The sequence below is a fragment of the Artibeus jamaicensis genome, unplaced genomic scaffold (genome assembly GCF_021234435.1).
Source record: "Artibeus jamaicensis isolate MK-2021 breed Jamaican fruit bat unplaced genomic scaffold, CSHL_Jam_final contig_233, whole genome shotgun sequence".
Classification (NCBI taxonomy): Eukaryota; Metazoa; Chordata; class Mammalia; order Chiroptera; family Phyllostomidae; genus Artibeus; species Artibeus jamaicensis.
The window spans coordinates 37,465,122-37,487,651 of record NW_026521486.1 but is presented as its reverse complement, the minus strand read 5'-3'; the positions used below and the strand labels follow the sequence as shown (position 1 = coordinate 37,487,651).

Below are 22,530 nucleotides of genomic sequence, written 5' to 3'. Positions count from 1 at the left end.
ATCCAGGGTCTTAATACCTGTTAGAAGATCACAGAGGCTTATAGGACAGGCTCCTGAGACAGTGCTTCTCTCAGCATAAAATAAAGGAGTATTTTCATTCCTCTCCTTCTTTCTACTTGTGTCTAACTGATTTGGTACTGCTTGTCAGTGTGCTGGATGCCTGCCCCCTGCTATGGGGACACAAAAGTAAGTTGTCTTCTCCAAATGGATGGTAGTTTTGTTGACATGTGTAAGTGCCCTCCATATAGTAGATTCTGCTATCATACAATTGCCAGGTTGTCTTTATTTTTTATTCTCTAGGCTCCTTTTATTTCTTTTTAAAATAATATATTGTATCGATTATGCCATTATAGTTATCCCATTTCCCCCCTTCATTTCCCTCCACACCCCCTCCCACCCATATTCCTCCTCTTTAGTTCATGTCCATGTGTCATAAATTCTTTAGCTTCTACATTTCCCACACTACTCTTGCCCTCCCATTGTCTATTTTCTGCCTGCCATCTATGCTACTTATTCTGTGTACCATTCCCCCCTCTCCTCCTCCCACTCCCCTGTTGCTGGTTAGATCCATGTGATCTCCATTTCTGTGTTTCTGCTCCTGATCTAGCTGTCTGCTTAGTTTGCTTTTGTTTTAGGTGTGGTTGTTAGTAACTGTGAGTTTGCTGTTCTTTCACTGTTCATATTTTTTATCTTATTTTTCTTAGATAAGTCTCTTTAACTTTTGATATAATAAGGGCTTGGTGATGATGAACTCCTTGAACTTTACCTTATCTGAGAAGCGCCTTATCTGCCCTTCCATTCTAAATGAAAGCCTTGCTGGATAGAGCAATCTTAGGTGTAGGTCTTTGGATTTCATGACTTGGAATACTTCTTTCCAGCCCCTTCTTGCCTGTAAGGTCTCTTGAGAAATCAGCTGACAGTCTGATGGGAACTCCTTTGTAGGTGACTGTCCCCTTATCTCTTGCTGCCTCTACAGTTTTCTTCTTCATTTTAATCTTGACTAATGCAATTATGATGTGCCTTGGTGTGTTCCTCCTTGGGTCCAACTTCTTTGGGACTCTCTGAGCTTCCTGGACTTCCTGGAAGTCTATTTCCTTTGCCAGAGTGGGGAAGTTGTCCTTTATTATTTGTTCAAATAAGTTTTCCACTTGTTGCTGTTCCTCTTCCCCTTCTGGTACCCCTATATTTGGATGTTGGAGCGTTTAAAGATGTCCTGAAGGTTCCTAAGCCTCTCCTCATTTTGTTGAATTCTTATTTCTTCATTCTTTTCTGGTTGGTTGTTTCTTCCTTCTGGTCTACTCCATTGATTTTAGTCCCAGTTTTCTTTCCATCACTATTGGTTCCCTGTTCATTTTCCTTCATTTCACTTAGTGTAGCCTTCACTTTTTCATCTAATTTGTTACCAAAATCAACCAGTTCTGTGAGCATCCTGATCAGCAGTGTTTTGAACTGTGCATCTGATAGGTTGGCTGTCTCTCGGTCGCTTAGAAGTATTGGCTCTGGGGCTGTGATCTGTTCTTTTGTTTGGGCCTTTTTTGTGTGTGTGTTGACACACCTGTTATGTATAAGGGGCGGAGCCTTAGGTGTTCACCAGGGTGGAGCAACCCAGTTGCTGGGTTGTGATGCTGTATGTGGGGGCGGGGTCCGAGACAGAACAATGGTGCTGGCTCCACTTGTATTTCAGTCCCCTCTGCTGCTTCCCACAAGCAAACTGGGCCCTTCTGGTGCTGGTTCCTGGATGGGTGGGCTTGTGTACATCCTGGGACCCTGTGGATCTCTCCTACGAACCCTCTTGTGAGCCTGGGAGTCTCTCCCGAGCACCTTGACCCCTGCAGGTTTTTTCAGTTGGTGGTTTTAGTCTTTATTTCCTGGCTCTGAGGCCCTGGGTTGCATGGTCTCTCTCACTGCCTGTTTTTGCCTGGTTTATCTGCGCATGAATATGTGACCACGGTCAGCCAATTGCCTTGCACACCTCACTGGTTTGCTCCTATTCTCCCCGTACCCAGATCCCCCAGCCACTGCTTTTTCCTGCTGTGACCCCTCTCTGCAGGCTGCTTACTCTGCCCCTCTTACCGGTCTGGATGAATGGTTGTCAGACTTCAATACAGTGCAATTTTCTGTCTGTTCTGGTTGTGTTTTTGTTTCTAAATCTTTGTTGTCATTAAATTTGGTTGTGTGAGGAGGCACAGAGTTTCCACCTATGCCTCCATCTTGGCTGGTGCCAGGTTGTCTTTAAAATCAAGCAGCACCCTTGAAAGAACAACTTTCAAGAACACCCTTGAAAGTTGCCCTGCACCACTCAGCTGGCTTAAATGTAATGGACGATTTGGTAGTGCATGTCACGTACCTAGGGGTGCATTTGAAAAACTTTGGAGGTTTCACCAGGAAACAAAATTAAGACATTCTACAGATATTTACATGTCAGAAATGGTAAGTGTAGTTGTCTCTCTCTGATAGTCTACATGTAATGTAAGTGGCTTTAGACAAAAGCCCATGTCTCTAGTGGGTGACTTTAATGCCGGTTTTAGCACAATGTTGGTGATAAAATGACGATGGTCGTGTTCTATGGTACACACTGGCAGATCTCAGCTGTCTTTGGCTTGTGCTGCAGCAAACACAGCAGGGGTTTTCTGAAGATCATTGGCTCCATCATTATTCCCTTCTCTCACCTCATTCAGCATCAGAAGACCCTCACCCTGCCAATGCTTGACTGCCTGTCTTCCAGCTACTCAGACGTGCGAAACATGCTCCTCACTCAGGGCCTTCACACAAAGTGTTCCCCTTGCATGCAACACTTTTGTCCCAGACACCTTAGTGTTTCCTTTCTCGTGTCATGCTGGGTTTAGCCCGATATCACCATATCAGAGAGGTTGTGTGTGACTTCCCTTTCTAAATATGAATCTCACACTCCCCACCATGTTCTCTGTCACTTTTCCCTGCCTTGATTTTCCCTATATCATCTCCCACCATCTCTCATACATTTATTTGCCTGTGATCCTTCTCCCACCACTAGAATACTTAACTCCATGAGAACAGCTGCCTGTTTTTATTCATGTCTATATCTCCACGCCTGTCACATTGCATGCAATCAATAAATATTGAGTAAATACATGAATCAATATGAACTGAAGGACATGGAGCACATCTCTCCAATCTGGCACACACTCTAAATTTACTCTTATGTTACAAGGAGGGCTGGGCCTGCGGGCCGCCCTGTTTTGTAACTGAGTCCTGCCTCTGCATGATGCTCTCGTCTTGCACTGAGGAATAGCCGTGTGAAATTAGTCATTCCCCCCATTGGGTCAGGGCGGGGGTGAGGCCAGCACTTCCTACATCAATCAGTGGCTTCTTTACGATGTCTCCAGGGAGAAATTTCCCTCACATTTCAGTATTAGGAAAGGCTGGGCTTTTGAATTACAAGGTTTGCATTTCATTTTTAATCTACTGCATGAAAAATCTTGCAAATCCTGGAAAGATTAAATTTATTTCCATCCCACATGAACCCCACGTCTGACTAACAGCCAGCCAATCTAGACTATACAATCTGCTTTTCTGTGAGTGCTACTTTTAATCCTGGGTTTATGATCATTTTCCTTAATAATTTATTTTTATTCCATTTCTGTTCTATATTTCTGAAAGCTGCCTCAGTGTCTTTGTGAAATAATGAGATATAAGTAACTGAATAAATAAATAAGGCATTGCATTAATAGTTCCTACTCGTATCTTTTTTTTTTTCACAGCTCACCAGGACAAATAGTAAATGTTAAATTGCTCTTCTTGGTGAAAATGACCCTTCAGATAAATGACAATATCACTTACCTAATAGTACTAGTAACACCATGGTGTGCTGTTCTGGGGAGCTCCTTACAGATACTCACACGGTTCCATCTTTCTGTAATGCCATCTTTTCTTTCTCTCCCTCCAACACCTCCCTCTTTTTCAAGATCCGAGTCAATTTCCACTTCCCTCCTCAACGTTCTTCCACCTTCCCATCTCATGCTGAGTTCAATTGTCTTGAAGCTCCTATAACTTTTTAGGAAATGCGTATCAACTAATCATATACTGTTATTTCTTAAATTAATCTCTTAACTTATAACAGTTTCATAACAGAACTATAACTTAAACAGTTTCCCAGGTTTATTTTTCTTGCTAGACTATAAGTTTTGTTAGTTTTTTTTTTAATAAATAAAAGCAATTTCTTCTTTGTATACATATTCCTTCACGAGGGCTTAGGAGAGTTTCCTGTGTGAGGCAGGCATTCAGACAGCATGTCTTAACTTCAGTCGCTTTGGGGTTCAGTTACTCCGTGCTGTGCTACTACAAGCATTTGACAGTGAATGGGGACACCTGGTCCTAGACCTCACTTCCTGGTAACCAACTGCTCAGACTTGGGTGAGTAGTACTTTACCCCTCTGGGACTCAGTTTCCAAACCTGGATATTCATAAATACTCTAAGTTATCCTCACTGTCTCTTAGGCCTCTAACACTTTAGGGTGTCTAAAATGATCTTGTTTAACATCAACTACATGCTAATGAATATTTAATGAATAGCTTAAGGCTCCAATGTAATTAGTGCTATTGTTTCTATACAAATAAAAGTTTTAATATGCTATATGTGAAAAGTGATTTGCCACAATAAATGTCTGAAAGTTTCCGTTGTATTCTTTTTCCAAATTGATGAACTCTAAGTTCATTAAAAAATTACTATTTTTAAAATGATGGAGATGTTTAGTGACCTTGAAATTTATTTTAGTCCATTCTGCAGTATCTTTCTGTTAACAAATTTTATAGATGGTAATGACTGAAAAGGATGGCTTACACTTTTTCATCATTTATGTTTAAGAAGTGTCAAATGCTTATTTAAATCAATTATGTCATAAATTAATTTTTTTGAGAATCACAATGGCAAGATGATGTAACATTGCATATCTCATAGTTGAAGTTGTGAACAGTTTTTACAAAAACCAATTATGATTATGGCCAAGATCTCTTCTTACATACAAAGGCCACATCTGTCACCAGTCTCTCCTATTCTGGGTTCAGACGTAGAATGCTGTGAGATCTAAGAGTGTAATTGGAAGATGGAAAGGCTCTCTGTGCTGCTCCTCTGGGCAGTGGACTTGAACATCAAAGAGACAGAGCTGCTGAGCAGTATAACCCAGGATTGCCTTCCCTCTCTTTTAACATCTTGTCTTCGTGTTTTAAATTCTTTAGCGACAAAAAGAATGCCTCAGATATATACAAGCAAGGCACAGAAAAACTATTATAGGAAAATCCACCTAGCTTCACATTCTTCGGAAGCAAAATGAATTCTTTGTGCGTGGTGGGAAGGGGGAGTGACACAACCTTATATGACGGCATTCTGCAATTTCAACACCCAGGTATATGAAAGCAACGTGTGCAGACCTTGGTCAATCTGAGACACCCTTCTGAAACCCTCCCCTCACAGGTCACCTACCAGGGCCACCTTTGCACATGGAGGGCCTGTGCTTACTGCGGGGCCAATCTAATATTAAAAACCTCTTTCCTACATTGGACTGAAACCACCTGTTCCGTCATTCACTCCCATTGGGCCCAGTGCAACAGAGAGCTTGTCGAGCACAGTTATCTTGTCATGTCTTTAATTATCTCTTCTCTCAGATAACCCCACTTCTTTACACTTGTTTCTCATTTACCCTGGTTTCCAAATACTTTCCCTCCAGTCATGTTGTTTTGCCTAATGTCCAGAGTACCTATTTTCTCTATGACAATGTGGCTCCCAAGTTGAACTGGTTTCTCCAACTACTTCATAAGCTCGTGGTGGAATAGAAATACTTACTTCCCTGTCTTGAGATTATGTGTACCTACTGTTTCACACCCTGAAATGAATAATGCTCGTTGTTTAGTGTCCACATGATAACCCGGGTCAGATTGGAGATCCACTCAACTGAAAACCCTAAAAACGTGGAGGATTGTTGGTCCAGGTCTCGCCCATTTTGCAGGCAAGTTTTTACAGCCTGGATGAAAGAATTCATCTTCATCTGTATTTTATCTCAGCTTCCTTATATCAGCCTAAAATTCCAGGGCTTTTTATTTCTTTTTTGTGCCATTCATTGTATTAACTACCCTTTCCAGCTGTTTCACTTGGCAAGTTGAGTAAGAATCGCTTCTAGTTATTTATTTACAGTGTGAGTAAGTGATGTTGCTTGGGTCACAGCAGAGCCCCAAGTTGTGGCCGTAGAATTTTCTCACCAGGTTGACCTCTATTTTACCCAAGACTCTTTAGGTACAGTTACTCAACTTTTGGTTAATTTTTTTGAATTATACAACAGAGGCCCTAAAAAACCCAGAATTTATTTATAAAAAATGTGTAGTTATTCTTACATGTTTAAACTTCAATCACCTTCAAAGTACTCTCCATTTGATGCAATACACCTACCAAGACTTTTTTCCACTGCTGAAAACAGTTTTTGAACTCATCAATTTTGGTGGCTTTTAGTGCTGCTACCATTTTTTGTTTAACTCTTTCACATCAGCAAAACATTTCCCTTTGAGGACGTTTTTCATCCAGGGAAACAAACAAAAAAATTGACTCAAGGCAAGATCAGGTGAATAGGGAGGGTGGGGCATGGAGCTCATGCTGTTTTGGGTCAAAAACTGCTGAATACTCAGTGTGGTGCGGGCACGTGTGTTCATAAATAACCCAATGTGAAATTGACAAACACGTTGAAAGAGTTCAAAAAAAATTCACTGAAGCCAAAAGCAGTCTCTCACAACAACACCAGCTGGTATACAGGTGGGTTCCTAGAACACTCACCTCATGGGGGAGCCTGTACTACAAGAGGCCTGCCCTCCAGAAGATAATTCTGTTTTTTGGGGGGGGTCCCCCCAATACTCTTGGCCACAAGGGTGTTGTGAGAGATTTTGTCAGACTCCTTCTGAAATCTTTCCTCCAATCTAAGGTTGTGAGTTCTATAGGTAGACAGGTAGGTAGGGAGGAAGGACCATTTGGCAGTGCCCTGCTCTTACTGTGAGCGTGCTGCTGCCCATTGACACCATTTCCTACCCTCACTGCTAATAGAACCACGAGTGTACGTAATAATAGGTTCTAGGGGTTTTCTGTGACTAGTACTGTGTTTCTTACTCTTTTGGAACCTGAATGTAGTAAGTAAATCAGGGCAGAGTAGAACATCTGAAAAGGGGACATGTGAAAAATAGGATAATAAGCTTGAAAAGTCATTATATGATGGGACATCCCGAAGCCCAAGTTTGAAATTGATGTGTAATAGAGAACAAAGGTTAAGTGTCTGAGGGGTTGGTTTTCTTTTTTCATTTTTATTATTATTTTTTAAATATATATTTTATTTTATTGATTATGCCATTACATTTGTTCTATTTCCCCCCTTCATTCCCCTCCACCCTGCACACCCCTCCCCCACCATTCCCCCCCTTTAGTTCATGAACATGTGTCTCAAGTTCTTTAGATTCTGTATTTCCCCTACTATTCTTACCCTCCCTCCTATCTATTTTCTACCTACCATCTATGCTACTTATTTTCTGTACCTTCTCCTCCCTTCTCCATCTCCCACTCCCCTGTTGCTAACCCTCCATGTGATCTTCATTTCAATGGTTCACTCCTGATCTAGCTGTCCTCTTAATTTGCTTTTGTTTTAGGTGTGGTTGTTGATAACTGTGAGTTTGCTGTCCTTTCACTGTTCATCTTTTTTATCTTCTTTTTCTTAGGTAAGTCCCTTTAACATTTCCTATAAATAAGGGCTTGGTGATGATGAACTCCTTCAATTTGATCTTAACTGAGAAGCACTTTATCTGTCCTTCCATTTTAAATGAAAACTTTGCTGGATAGAGCAATCTTGGATGTAGGTCTTTGCATTTCATGACTTGGAATACCTCTTTCCAGCCCCTTCTTGCCTGTAAGATCTCTTTTGAGAAATCAGCTGACAGTCTGATGGGAACTCGTTTGTAGGTGACTGTCCCCTTATTTCTTGCTGCTTTTAGGATTTCAAAAGATGTGAAAGGAGAAATCCTGTGGAAATATGTGAGGTGTTTTGGAGGAGGCTTTAAATGCATTCTGGTGTGAGCAACTGAGAGCCTTGTCTCAGGAGTAAAGTGTAGGAATGGATAAACTGTGCTGTGGACATAGGTTTCTTTTGCACTGACAGACTGTCTGCACGCGAAGGATAAAAAGAGAAGGAAAATGGAAAGTTAAGAACTCGAGCGCAGAGTGCCAGAAGGGCCGAGAAGACCTACAGAGCCACTGAGAGCTGTGGGGAGCCGGGGAGAAGCAGGATGTTGGGGGGCAAGGGAGCAGCTTCAACACTGGTGTCAGTCACAGGAGTAATAGGAATATGTAACGGAAAGTGTGCAAAAATCAGAGAAAATAAAGTATGCCTTTCACCTGTAACATATCTGGAAACAACAAATACTTCATTTCTTAATATCCTGCAGGTCTTTGAAATGTCTTTTTTTGTTTTCATACTTACATTCCCATATGGTTTGTATCCTGCTTTTTGCACTTACCATTAAATTATATGTAATGTGATATGTATTTTCATGGTGCTAACTGGCCTCCATAAATACCAGTTTAATGGATACATACTAGTTTATCAAGTGATGCATTATAATTTACATAATATCCTAGCTGCTGGTCATTTGGGGGGGGTGGGAGAGAGAGAGAGAGAGAGATTTATCTTTCTATGGTTTTTTGAAAACAATATTCTGAATAATTTCTTAATGACCTATTCCTAGAAGTAGAATTCTCATATCAAAGAGGATTAGCATGTGTCACTGAGGCACCAAATCACTCTTGGGATTCATTACTCAATTGCTTTCCAAGAGAGTGGTACCAATATGCTCTGCCCCCAGCAGAGTAAAACCTTTGTGTCTTGGGTGTTAGTGAAACATTGAAATGAAAGTAGCATGTGGACAGATGGCAGTGTGAGAGATCGGGGATGGAAAGGTAGATTTAGGACTTCAAAAAAATGAAACAATATTACGAGTAGGTAATTTGTCTGAGGGGAAAGTGAAGAATCGTATGGAGAGAACCTTAAATGATCAATTAATTTCTCATTTTCCAGATAAAGATTCAGGTGCACAGAATTAAGTGCTGGTCAAGGTCATACAGCTAATCTGTGGCAGGTCCTAGACTAGAGCCTGGTCTCTCAACCCCTCCCCCACTGCTCTTTCACTGTGTGATGTTGGGGTCCTGGGACTGGACTGTGGGAATGGGCCATAGTTAATGAGGTTGGGTGCACAAGGGGCCAGAAGGGAGACAAGAAGTTGCAGAGGAAACCCAGGCGGGTGAGTTGTCATAGAAATCAGATACATAAAAGGATCCAGAAGAAAGCCCCTACTCCTATGCGTTTGTTGCAGCAAAGAAGAAAACTAAGGACAACAAATAAACTCTTCGATTTAAAGTCAGGGTGGTCTCTGGCTTGCTGCCCTCTTCTGGTTCTCCATTAGCCTTCGGAACTGGCTGTCCTCCAGCTTCGGAGATAGGATTATAAACATTTACAGACCCGCCATCATTTTTAACCAGCTTATGCTTGCCACAGATTATATAGCTTACAATACACTAGCAGTAAAAGAAATAGAATTAACATTGTTTATGGCTCTGCACCACAGCAAATTATGGCAAGCCCCAGTTTTATAGCCTGTTGAAAAACTCATTTAATTAATTTGATAATATTTAAAATATTTTCCTTTTACGTGTTTTGGGATATGACTGCACCTGATACAGGAATGAAAATTGAAACAATAAAATATAAATTAGAAGTATAGGTTAAGACTAAGAGGTTCTAAGTCAATTTCTGACTTCTATAAAAATGCCCCCTTTTGGGTAGATTCATCAGTGTATAGCATAGCATGTGTGGCCAAGTGAACTTGAACTGAATCCTACTTTAAGGATTCGTTGATGTAATTATTCAGCACACATTTATTGAGCATCTAGCTACCACCAAGCATTGGAGATTGTTTAAGTAGCAAGGTATGGGCCTTATCCTCATGGAACTCAGAGTAAGTCTGCCCCTGCCTAAACAAAGAATTATGTTACTGGCCTCCACCCAAATATCCAACACAGTTGTGACCAACGGGCAAAGGGAAAGTCTCAGTGAAAATGTTAAGGGGACCTAACCTAATGTGGGAAGGGGTGCATGGGGAGTGGGGCCAGTGACCAAATAGTGATATTTAATCGGATACCTGGAGAACTCGTAGATTATAACTAGATAAAAATGAATAGGACAAGCTTTCTGGCCACAGGGAATAGACCATGTGAAGGCTCTGAGGTGGAGAACAGTCGAAGTGTCTTCCTCTAATAGAAAGACAGTCATGTGCCTAGAAATGCAGAGAATGAAGATCGGATGGCATGAGAAGAAAGCTGCTCGTGAAACGGGAGTATTCTCTGTTTTCCCATCTCCCGACGGTGTTATACCCTGTGGTCGCTTATGCTTATCATACTCTCTTTTTTTAGCTTTTTTAAAAAAATGATTCTTGGCATTTCTTCTTTAAACTGTTTCTCTCACTGAAATTGTCATGGGAGGTGTTGATCACAATCTGCTAGATGATGAGAAAATTCAGATTTGGAAATACCTAACATTTCTGTGATGTGGAGAATTGCCAAGGTAGTTGATTCATTTCAGTTTAATGTGAAAGAGAATCAGGCATCAAATATTGACGGCCTGTCTCTCATAGATGTCCACGTTGATGACTGATGAGTGGAAAAAATGTTCTGTAAAAAACAAAAAAGCAAAGGAGAAGGTGCAAAAGCAGAACATCTCTGCTTTTTGTTTTGAACTGCTGTGTCTTAAGTTTCTCAGAGAAGTCGTTGATATGAGTTTAAACACCTCCATTGGTCCTAACCTTCCCAGGTTGGTAATAGTAAATAAAGTCATGTATTAGTCATAATAAAGTTATGAATTTTCTGAAAGAGGAAGAATCTTTCATGTAATCTTGTCCACGTTTAATTTTGAATGTGTATGTCTACCCTCTTTTGAAGAATCCAGATCTCTGTCCAAGATTTCAGCAATGTCTGATAAGGATTTATAGCAAAATTGCAGCAAGTACTTCTTCCCATTGCTTTTCCTCCATGTATCATTGAGTAACCGATGCTATGTGGTTTGCTAGTAACTACACTGGGACTTGATCTTAGGAGATCTGGATTTTAGGCACCTTTGAGTGACCAAAGTAAAAATGAACAAAATAAAGTCATTCAGTCGATGGAGAGATACCTTATGACTCCATGTGCTCACGTCATTGACAGAGTGACGGAACCTCTTGAAAGTCATTCAGATGTGTGGCCATGATGTCAGGGCATGAAGACAACTTTCTGTCCCCATCCCTGTAGGTCCTTCGCCACTTTGGAATGACATGTCCTGTAACTTCTACACAGTAAACACACACAGTTACAGGCCACTCACTAAGCCAGCTGTTCACAAAGGATTTACAAGGGACCCCTGGGGCCCAAAAAGGTCTGTGTGGATTTTGCAATAGTACTAACAAGTGATTTGCCTTTTTCATTCTCATTCTCTCAGAGGATACAGTAGCTTTTTAGAGGATACATGATGTATCTACAATTATGAAAAGGCTATTAAGATATTCTCCCAGTTTCCAAGTAAGTATCTGTGTGAGGCCAGGTTTTCCTCGTATTTTCAACAACAACAACAAAAAAACAAATTGAGCATGAAAGTAGATATGAGAATCCAATTGTCTTCTATTAAGCTAAGCATTAAAAAGATTTCCAAAAAATATAAAATAATTTCACTATTCTGACTCATTTTTCTCTGCTTTACAGAATATAACTGTTTTTCACATAAATGTGTTATATTTGAGTTTATATTTGTGTTTATAATAAATTTAAATAATAAAATTTTTAAAAATCTTCAGCTTCATTTTAATTGTGGTAAATACTTAGAGCTCAGATAAGCAAAGCTCTTTTGGGGTCCTCAGTAATTTTTAGAGTGCAAAAGGATCCCAAAACCAAGAAGTTTTAGGATTGCTGCATTAAACCCATGTCTGTGTGTCCTCCTGGTTGCTGCAACTTGAACTATAAAAGTGTTTCTAAACATATCAGTTGGTCCAAGAGAATAACCATGGTCAGGGGTCCTTTCTCAGAAGCTCTACCTTTCCCCTTTCCCTCCCTTCAGGTAAAAAGCATACCATGCTGGGGAATTACAGCAGGTAAAAAGTGGGGATGCTGAGCCCGTTTTATCTCTCCCCAAAGGCCCATTTTATTCCCGCCCCACTGGAAAGCCCCTGCGCCTGGGAGAGGAGGCCACAGCGGCCTGCTGCCCGTTTGGAACCACTGCCCTCGCCGGCCAATCCCACGCTGAGGCAGTGGTTGGAGGGGTTTTCTGATGCACAGCAGGCAGTATGTTTTGTCAGGTCCCCAACATTTTTAATTAAAGTTGTTCTACAAATAGTTTATGTTCATTTCCCCTGGATCTCACAAATCAGTAGAGACCAGGAATCATTGGGCTTAGGTCAGGATAACTGACCAGAAGAGGTCAATGCAACTGAGGGCCTGAAATTGAGCTTCGGGGATTTACTAGTACTACTTTTTAAGATAAATGCATTGGCTTTCTAGAGGAGGTAGAATTTATTTTAAATAAACAGCTAGGAGGTATTTTTTTCTTCTGCAGTATTTTTCTTCTTTCACTTTGTAATAAAAGGAGTTAGTCATTCCTCGAAAATGTGCAGTCACGTGAAAGGAAAAGAAAGACCGATATTGAAGGCGTTTTTCATAGAGCCCAGTCCTGAGCCCGCCCTTGGGGTTTGCCAGGGGCACTGAGAGCTGATTGTTTGCCTCTGACACACCTGGTCTTTTAAATCCCCTTTCTTCTTTGGAGTTTGAATTTCTGAGGGAAATCCAGCACCTAACGCCAAACAGAGAAGTTTTACGTGAAAAAGATGTTCTTGCCTCTTTTGGAGGAGCAAGAAAATGGGGGAAGAAAAGTAAATTCACATCAGGTAAAACAGTAGTCGCACTCGAAAACTGTTGTCAGCTATTGTATTTGACTTCAGCAAGTTAGCGTGTGAGGAGATTCATTTCATCTCTCAGGAAAACTGTCTTTCCACGCTCCCACTGTGTAGTTAGAAGGCTGTTTTTAAGATCTCACGTAGCTACAGGCTTTTTTTTTTCTGAGCACATCATGTGATACTGATGCTGGAGTTGGTGGTGGCCAGCATCCCTGGCCATTTGGATCAGGTCTGCAGTGCCCATCTGTCCCCAAGTCTGGGTGTCGCTCCTTGTTGCTTCCCGAGCACCTTGAGCTTGTCCTCCACAGCACAGTGTCTTCCTGTCACTGTGCACTGGCAATGCGCTCTTGTCTGAACCCCACTGAGGGGTCTGTCTCAGGGTGGTGTCTGTCTCCTTTACTCTCAGGTCTCAGCTCTCACACACAAATGGTGTTCGTGAAATACTTGTCCAGGGGATGGACGGTTGGAGAGCCAATGGTGTCATTTCTTTTGGTGCTAGACACGCCCTTGTTTACTTCCAGAAACTGTCTTTATTCCAGGATTACCAATTTCCCGACTGTCCACTGAAAACCTGCATTCTTCTCTGTTCCCTTGTAGCTCTGAGAACTTGGGCAAATCTGTTAGGCACTTTGCAGCCAAGTTTTTCTCTAGTGGTTAAAAATGGTAGTTAATTAGTATCCATTAATGTTCTCTCCAGCTCTAATATTCTTTTATTTCCTGTGCTAAAGACCTCACCTATTGTAGTTTTAATAACTTTTTATTGATTTCAATAATCTATGACTATGTCAGTGCATTTAAAGGTGCCTTGTAACATGGAGAATTCAGTCTCATGGAAAGAAAGACTTGGCATCCGCATCAAACCCTAGTGCTGTTCAGGTGGTAACTGGAAACACAGGATTTTCAGGAGCTGACCCTCCAGGCTGGGATTAGCCAGGGTGATCTTTCTCTGGTTGCCTCTAAGATATTGTTTATTCACCTCTGTGTTGGAAAGTGATGAAGAAAAACTAACAGAAAAACATTCAAGTTAGTTGATTATTTCTCATGTAGAGTTTCTTAAAGAGGTTTTGATGGGAGAGGAAGTCTAAACTGTTGGCTGAGAGGCGCTTGGGCAGGGTCATGGTTTTGTGGCGGCAAGAACAGCTCTGGGCCGGCTGAGCTCACAGCATCTGCACTTACCTCTTGAAGACTCTGCTTGCATCGGGTTCTGTTTGTGTGTTCATTCATCTTTGAGCTTAAGTGGAGGTATTCTGTTTCATTCATCTCCATCTCATTGAGTTTAACAATTTACAGAGTTTGGCAAATAGAAAAAGACATATTTTTAGAAACATAGTTCTCCATTTTTGTTGGATTATGGATCTATAATTGAAATAAGTGACATTTGCCAGATTCAAACCACATTTCCCCAAATGGTACTTCAATATGTGGATTCAAAGAGATGGCCTTGGTCATTCTGCGGAGGGTAAAGTGTGTTTGCCTGTTTGGCTCCAGCCAGTATTAGGCTTCTTGGCTATTGTTGAGCACACTCAACATGTGTTTAGTCACTAGCTTAAGGTATCACATCTGAGGAAATTGATGCTGTACCTTTCCTTGTCACTTATCTGGTTGAATGTTTAGTACTAGTAACTTGTGATAAAATTATGGAGAATGTTCATGCTCCAAGCATATGAAGGGCAAAGTTGGGATGTGCTTGATGCCAAATCACTGCTTCTCACTTGACCTTCACAGAGGTGCTAGGAAACTATGAAATTGTTCACTCATGAGTAATTGTTAGAACCTGGATAACTTCGATTCATTAATTAGCTGTTACCTTCTATAGCATAAAGTATGTGACGTGACACTCTAAGATGACTGTAAAAAATGTACATGTAAGTAACGTGTGTTATAATGAATCTCTAGAGAGTAGACAAGGGCAATTAGAAAACAATCCATTGGAGATGTGGAGACTGATTTGGACCTCGCCACAGAGGGGGGAGTTGGAGGTGTGCTTTGAGGGGACATAGATTCCTATCGGATGGAACAGCTCAGAGATGGAAAGCACAGGTTGGACAAAGGAAGTGGTGAATAGTTTGGTGGGCTATAGAAACATTCCAGTAAAGAAAAGATTCTCCCTGGCTAGTGTAGCTCAATGGATTGAGCCATGTTCAGTGGATTGAGTTTACAAACCAAAAGGTTGTTGGTTCAATTCCTAGTCAGGGCACATGCCTGGGTTGTGGGCCAGGTCCCCACTTGGGGGCAGGTGAGGGACAACTACATGCTGATATTTCTCTCTGTCTTCCTCCCTCCCTTAACCCTCCCTCTAAAAATAAATAAATAAAACCTTTTAAAAAACAAAAGATTTGACAAAGCCTCCCATAATCTGCACCAGCCTCTCCTCTCTCTCCCCCCGGAACTTCCCCAGATAAACTCTACAGTGTGGGTGAAAGAGTGGTAGCTATGCAAGCACACCTGGGAGATGGATACCCGGGCCTCCCTGCCTCCCAGTCCGATCCCCACCAGGAAGAGGAATTTCTATATTGATGAATCACCCATTTCCATCCAGGGAGCTACTGGGCAGAAGCATCCCATTTCAATAATCACTTTGACACTACTACTGACTGTAAAGCGAATCCTTCCCGATACTACTTCTTAGTGAACACCAGCTGTCTGCCCTGAAGGAACTAAGCACAGACACGGGTGGTAGGTACGTGTGCAGCCAGTGTTGGCTTTAACTCAGACCGAGCGCTGCGTGTGTGATCTCAGTGTCGACTGCAGCGTTCATGCTCCGCAAGTCGTTTTCCGCTTTTCTCACGTCTGCGGCTCAGTTTATTGCTAATTCTTCGAACTCTCTGATTTATTTTTCTTGATTCTGTTTTAAAGGAGAGATTTAAGGAAGCCGAGGAAACATACCAGGCTGGGATAAAGAACTGTCCTGATAGCTCGGACTTACATAACAACTACGGAGTTTTCTTGGTAGACACTGGTAAGTGAAATCAGAGAGAACCTGTTCTGCGGAGAAGAGGTGATGCTCTCGAGCAAAACCACCACTGCCCAAATGACGCCTCTGAAGGAAAATTCACTGGGCCTGGCGAGGCACTCCCACCGGGGACAGTCACCAGGTGCCACGGGCTGTCATTTCTCTAAGTCCTCAGGCTCGGTTTCATAAAATCGGCCCATTCTTATAATCATATCGCTAGGGAAAATTGCCCAAGTGTAGGAAGTAGCCTCGATGATTTACAGAGTTTTCTTTGGACACATTCATACCAGTTTATAAATCTATAATGGAATGTTCTCTACCGTGATGCACAGCCTGCTCTGAATGCAGTTGCTGGCAGGTGGTAACTACTGTTCTGTAACTAACAAAAAAAGTCTCAGTTGTTTTTACTGTTCCATGTGTGATATACCTCTGAGAACTGTATTATCTAATTGATAAAGTACTTGTGTGTGACAATGTTTTGTAAAATGCCCTTCCTCCATTTTATTTGATTAAAAGCTTTGTGGAGCAGGGGTTCTGTCTTCTTTTTATGGTTATTATTGTTTTTCTATCACCACTGTCCCAACTTTTCCCCCCTTTGCTCTCCTCCTTTATGACTTGTGCCCCATGTACTGTTGGTATGCCGTGAGCCCTTATAGAGAATAAAACGGGATTTAAATTTAATGCAAACACCACTTCGTTCTCATTGACTATTACAGTATCTGCCCTACAATAAAATTTCATTGTAATTAATTTGTTTTTTGAAGATAGTGGACGTATCACAATTTACATTGTGATAACAATCTTTATTTTTGCATGTAAAATTGTTTTGTAGTGCCCCCTGCTGGTTCATTAGCAAAACAGTAATAAATCCCTGTAACAAAGATGTAAACCCCACAAGAGACCTCCTGTTGCCCTGCTCCAGACCTCTCCCTTCTGCTCCAACGACAAAAAACGCCCACCCCAATCGTCAACCCCAGTGAACAACACTGTATACCCACCCCCCCACTCCTTTTGTGTTTGTGCTTTTATACTGGGGAAATTCTCCTTATTACCAGTAGTCTGGCACCTCCTACGTAAACTTGCATTCAAAAAAGGTGTCCTTGAGAAGATGTCTGTGCAGGTAATAAACATCCCATCCCATTTAAAATGTTAAACTCCTCTGCAGCCCCATCGCTCAGTCATGATTTCACTGGGAAGCTTCTTTGGAGAACCTTACAGACTCGAGAGACTTGATTCTAGCTCTGGCCTTGAGCCTCCTTTGCTCTGATCTTTGTCAAGTCTCATGATGTCTTTGCATTTAGATGTCTGTGTCTATAAGTAGTAATTTTGTTTATTCTAAAATATCTCTTAAATCTCAAAAGGCAGCTAAGTGGTATCAAAAGGCAGCTAAATAGTATCAAAAACACCTGCAAAGACCATCTGAAATCACTTAAAGTGTTGTAAAATATACAATGTATTAGATGAATGCAAGGTGACATTATTTTTTTTAAATAAATACCTTTTAAACAAAAATGTAATTAAATAAAGCTTATTTAAAGTAGTGTCTCAAGTTACAATGTTGTGGTATAGTAATTGAGACAGAACCTTAAAAATTGCTTCAGGACAGTTTTCTTTGTATAATAGCCACTTCCATTATTTTATGAGTAGCAACATATCTTTATAAGTAACAACCACTAATAATCTCAAAACATCATATTAGCTCATGCAATGCTCAGAATAAACTTTTTTTTTCATTTTTAAGAATATATTTTATTGATTATGCCATTACAGTTGTCCCATTTCCCCCTCTTTATTCCCCCCTCTACCCAGCACACCCCTCCTCCCCATCCCCCCCTTTACTTCATGTCCATGTGTCACAAGTTCTTTAGCGTCCACATTTCCCATATTATTCTTGCCCTCCCCCCCATAAGAATAAACTTTTACTAAAATTATGTATAATAAAAGATATAGGTTTTAATTCCTATTGCTTTGTTATCATTAATTTTGTTGGAAATGGGAAAGAAGAGTGAAATGGTTCAAAGTTCAGCAGTGGCAAGAAGAAGCAGCCAAAATGCAAGGTAATTTACAAACTGAGTAATTGATGGTATGACTGTAAGAAGAATGATGTACATCAGAAAATTTAAAGGGCTCATGCATTTTATAATGAAGGCGTGCTCTGCTCTTACCGATGCCCCTCTGGCTGTAGGCTCCCCGGAGAAGGCAGTGCTCCATTACCAGCGGGCCATCCGACTTAGCCCGAGTCACCACGTGGCCATGGTGAACCTGGGCAGACTCTATCGGTCCCTGGGCGACAGCGGCATGGCCGAAGAGTGGTACAAACGGTAAAGTCCCTTTCCCTCGCTTTGTGAGTTGCCCAAAGACCTCTGTAGTTGCCCATCTATTTTTATTTAAAATTTACCTGATTTTAAGTAGAGTTGACATATGATGTTAGTTCCAAGTGTGCGACGTAGTGACTCGACATTTATATACCTTATGATGGGATCGCCATGATCAGGCTGGTTACCATCTACCACTGCACTAAGTCATTACGATGTTATTCACTATGTCATCAACTTTTAGGGTGGAACAGACATACTCTCAGGATACTGGCGAGTTTTGCCAGCCCAGGCAATACAGATCCTCATCGCCAAAGCGAACAGTGCAACACTGCTAATGGTAGTGTCGAGTTTCCCAGATAATGACTTTCCGGCCTGCTGGTTAAAACATGCTGCTAAACCGAGGTTGGAATTTAACTCCCACTGTTTTCTGAAGCTACAGACAGCAATTCAAAGCATAAACAGCAGTTTCGAAAGTGGGTGTAAATGACCTACTGTGCATACAACAAAACAGGTCAATCACCATGAACGGAAAAGGTCGCTGGGGCTTCGTTTCCATTGTAGGTCATTAGAGATACTCTTAAGAGTCAAAGTATGGCACCATGATCTTTTTTTTTTTAAAGATTTTATTTATTTATTTCTAGAGGGGGGATAGTGGGGAAAGAAAGAGAGAGAAACATCAGTGTGTGGTTGCCTTGTGCACGCCCCCTACTGGAGAGCTGGCCTGCAACCCAGGCTTGTACCCTAGACTGGGAATTGAACCTGCAACCCTTTGGCTCACAAGGTGGCACTCAATCCACTGAACCACACCAGCCAGGACCAAACATTCTTTTTGATACAAAAAACAGAGGCCATACTGGAGCAAAGTCTCAAACCTAAACAGTCATCCCTAAATCTCAGTTTTGACCTTTGGAAATGTACCTATTAGAAGAAAAGTGTTAATGCACCTTTCTTAAACCTCAGCGCCCTGAAGGTGGCACGCAACGCTGAGATACTGTCTCCTTTGGGAGCTCTGTACTACAACACTGGCCGCTACGAAGAGGCGCTGCAGATTTACCGGGAAGCCGCGGCACTTCAGCCCTCTCACAAGGAGCTCCGCCTGGCCCTGGTGAGTGGGCGGGCCAAAGAGAATGAAGCTGGGAACATGTGCTGAGCAGGCAGCTGAAGGAGCTCTGGTCAGCAGGCCTCAGAACTGGAACTGGAAATGCTGTAACATATCCATCTTATGAATATTCATGTAACCAATGTTAGGGCCATTTACACAAGACATGGCCACCAAAAATACTTGTAAGATTTTGTTTTGAGATAATTTCAAACTTACAAACATTTGAAAGAATATTAAATAGCTCCCATATATTCTTTCATGCAGGTTGATCAGTTTTCAGCATTTGGATATATTCATTTAGCACCCTCTCATGTGAATGTGTGTATGGATATATATGCATATTAGGCATGTGTATGCATGTACACAGTGGTGCATATACATATTATTAATGTTATTTCTTCCTGAGCCCGGTGAGAATGATAGGTCTCATTCCTTTTATTTCTAAGTACTTCAACATATATAGTTCTTAAGAATAAGGGCATTCTGTAACATAACCACAATATAGATTTCAAATTCAGGAAAATTAATAACAACAATATTTTTACTTCAGTTTTGGATCAATACTTTTCCTTTTCCTTAGATTTGCCGTACATCAAATTTATCCTGTTACAAACACAGGAATTCATGTCTCTTCTGCCATAGTCAATACTGAGTCAATTTTTTAAAAAAGGCACAAGTCATTTCATTGGACATTTTTAACGTCCCTGCCATTCATGCAGAAAGGCATACACCTACCTAAATAAACAACAGAAACTGCAGCCACGTGCTGCGGTGCTTTCTCTCTCTCTGTGAGTCACAAAGAGGTGCTGAGCAGTTTTGTCTGGGTGTTTCCTAAGTGCCTCTTTTCAAGGATGCTTGATTTGATAAGGCGATGACTAAGTGTCTTCCAAACCAAGGTCAGTGTGGTTTTGCAGGCTCAAGTGTTGGCCATGATGGGTCAGACCAAGGAAGCTGAGAAGATGACCAATCACATCGTGTCAGAGGAGACCGGATGCCTTGAGTGCTATCGCCTGTTGTCAGCGATCTACAGCAAGCAGGAGGACCATGACAAGGTGGGGGACCCTGGAGTTGTTTGGATTCGTGGGTAGAAAGAGGGCGGCCCCTAAAATGACTCCAGGCTGCACAGGAACAAGGCTGAGCGATCTTGGATGTCACTGTCAGTTGGCATGTCCTGCTTATGGATGCTTTTCACGACAGCCCTTTAATTTCTAAGATACCCCTTGAAATAATAGGTGCTTGGCTCATGCTTGGTCTGAAGATTTTATGTGGTATTACCTCAGTTTGTTTTCAACTCACTCTGGAGAGATAAAGACTAACATCTATGTGCTCTATCCTTTTCCATGTTCTTTAAGCATGTTTTTATGGAATCCTTACAGCAACCCTGTGCGTCAGGTCATTGACCGCCATTTTAATAGTTACATATCCAGTAGATTCATGAACTAATCCAACAAAATATTTATTGAATGCCTACTCTATGACAAACCCTATAGCAGCCACCAGGAATAAAGTGGTGTGACAAAAAAATCATGGCCCTTGTCCTCAGGGAGTTTATAGTAGACAGGAGTTTACAGAGAGAGTGTGAACAAGTAATGACAAAGTCCGTGTAGAATTCCACAGTGCTCAGCGATGTCATGAAAAGTGACATAGTCCCTAACGAGGATGTAATCAGGGGACCTGAGTGGTCTGGGAGGTCAGGTTCCCTGCAGAGTGATGTGAAGCTGAGGGCAAAGTGATAAATAAGGATTATTAGGCAAAAGGGGGACAGTGAAGAGCATTCTCGGTAAGAAAAGCACATGCAAAGGCCCTGCGGTGACAAGAAGCCTGTCCCAGCGAGCGGCATGAGGGAGCAGGGTGCAGTGTGACATGCGGCTGCAGACATTTGGAGGACTAGACAGCAAGGCTTGGAACCAGGACAAAAGTTCTGTTCCCTGTTTGGGGAGAACCTTGGGGTTTTAAAGAGAAGAGCAACACCGTGAGGTGTGTTGCACCTGCAGGGCACAGGGGCTGGAGCTGTGGGTGCAGGGGGCAGAGTGAACATCGGCACCTGTGCAGGGGCTGCGGGAGTGCTGCAGAGGACATGCAGTCGGGCAGAGCAGCCAGTGCCGGATTTTGTTTTCTTTGAACCGGATCACATGACCCCCCTGTAAAGTGGCTGAGGGACATTTCCTTGTCATTAATACAAATGGGAAACCTGGAGTACAGGAAAATTACTTTGTCAGAGCTACATTTTCTTAATGAGAACATCAGAGACAATGAAGAATTGATTGTCACTACACTAGCTAGTTCATAAGAACAAAAAGTATACATTTTATCATTTGAATTAGTTTTTCTTTATCTAATCTGCATTTATTTCATCTTCATTTCCAACTTATGCAGGCACTTGATGCTATAGACAAGGCTCTCCAGCTGAAACCAAAGGACCCAAAAGTCGTTTCTGAACTTTTTTTCACAAAAGGAAATCAACTAAGAGAGCAGAACCTTCTGGACAAAGCCTTTGAGGTACAAACACTTAATAAAATTATATGAAATTCATGAATTAAAATTAATTCTCCCTCAATTTTTAATGAAGCATCTACAGTAGATTCTAAGATCATTGGCATGTTTGTGAGTTTTCTGATGAATCAACACAAGTTTGTTTTTTATAATTGAGCTTCTGGTTTTTGACTGCTCAGCATCCTGCCATACCTCTTCATTATTTTCTGAATTGCCACCTTTAAGTTACATTTGAGGCATTTTATATTTTGCCTCCAAACTGGCTTCTCTCTCTCCCCCAACCTCTCTTGCTCTTCTTTTCTATTTGTCTTCCGTAACTATCTCTTCCAGCTGGACCAGTGCTTGAACAGCTTTGGGCGTTTCCATGTCTCACACCCTCTCCTGCCCTCAAGGACGCCCACTCACCCACCAAGGCACAGCCTGTGTCCTCCTCCCTCTGGAAGCCCTCTGGACCGTCCTTTCTCCCCGTGACCTCAGTTCCTCAGAACTCTTAAAACATGGACTGTCTTTACCAGCCACTCGAAAGTGTCCTGTAATACACTGTACTGTCAAGAGCTCTCTTGCTCCTGCCCCTGCTCCTGTGTGTACAATACACATGCATTTTAGCTCCCTGATTAGACTGGACTTTTCCTTGTGCAGAGGGCCTGCTTTCTTCTGTCGTTAAAGTATAATATGTCCTATCTTATCAGTGTCCG

At 41.7% G+C, this 22,530-nt stretch overlaps 1 protein-coding gene across 3 annotated transcripts in view; it reads left to right on the top strand.

Moving 5' to 3' along the window:
• Positions 1 to 22,530, top strand: part of TMTC1 (transmembrane O-mannosyltransferase targeting cadherins 1) — a 243,731-nt gene that overhangs the window by 209,488 nt on the left and 11,713 nt on the right. For all 3 annotated transcript variants that reach the window (XM_053661849.1, XM_037144874.2, XM_037144873.2), the window contains 5 exons: positions 15,826 to 15,928; positions 18,108 to 18,243; positions 19,201 to 19,345; positions 20,257 to 20,394; positions 21,719 to 21,841. In XM_053661849.1, the coding sequence (XP_053517824.1) occupies positions 15,826 to 15,928; positions 18,108 to 18,243; positions 19,201 to 19,345; positions 20,257 to 20,394; positions 21,719 to 21,841 (645 nt within the window). The remainder of the gene's footprint in view (positions 1 to 15,825; positions 15,929 to 18,107; positions 18,244 to 19,200; positions 19,346 to 20,256; positions 20,395 to 21,718; positions 21,842 to 22,530) is intronic.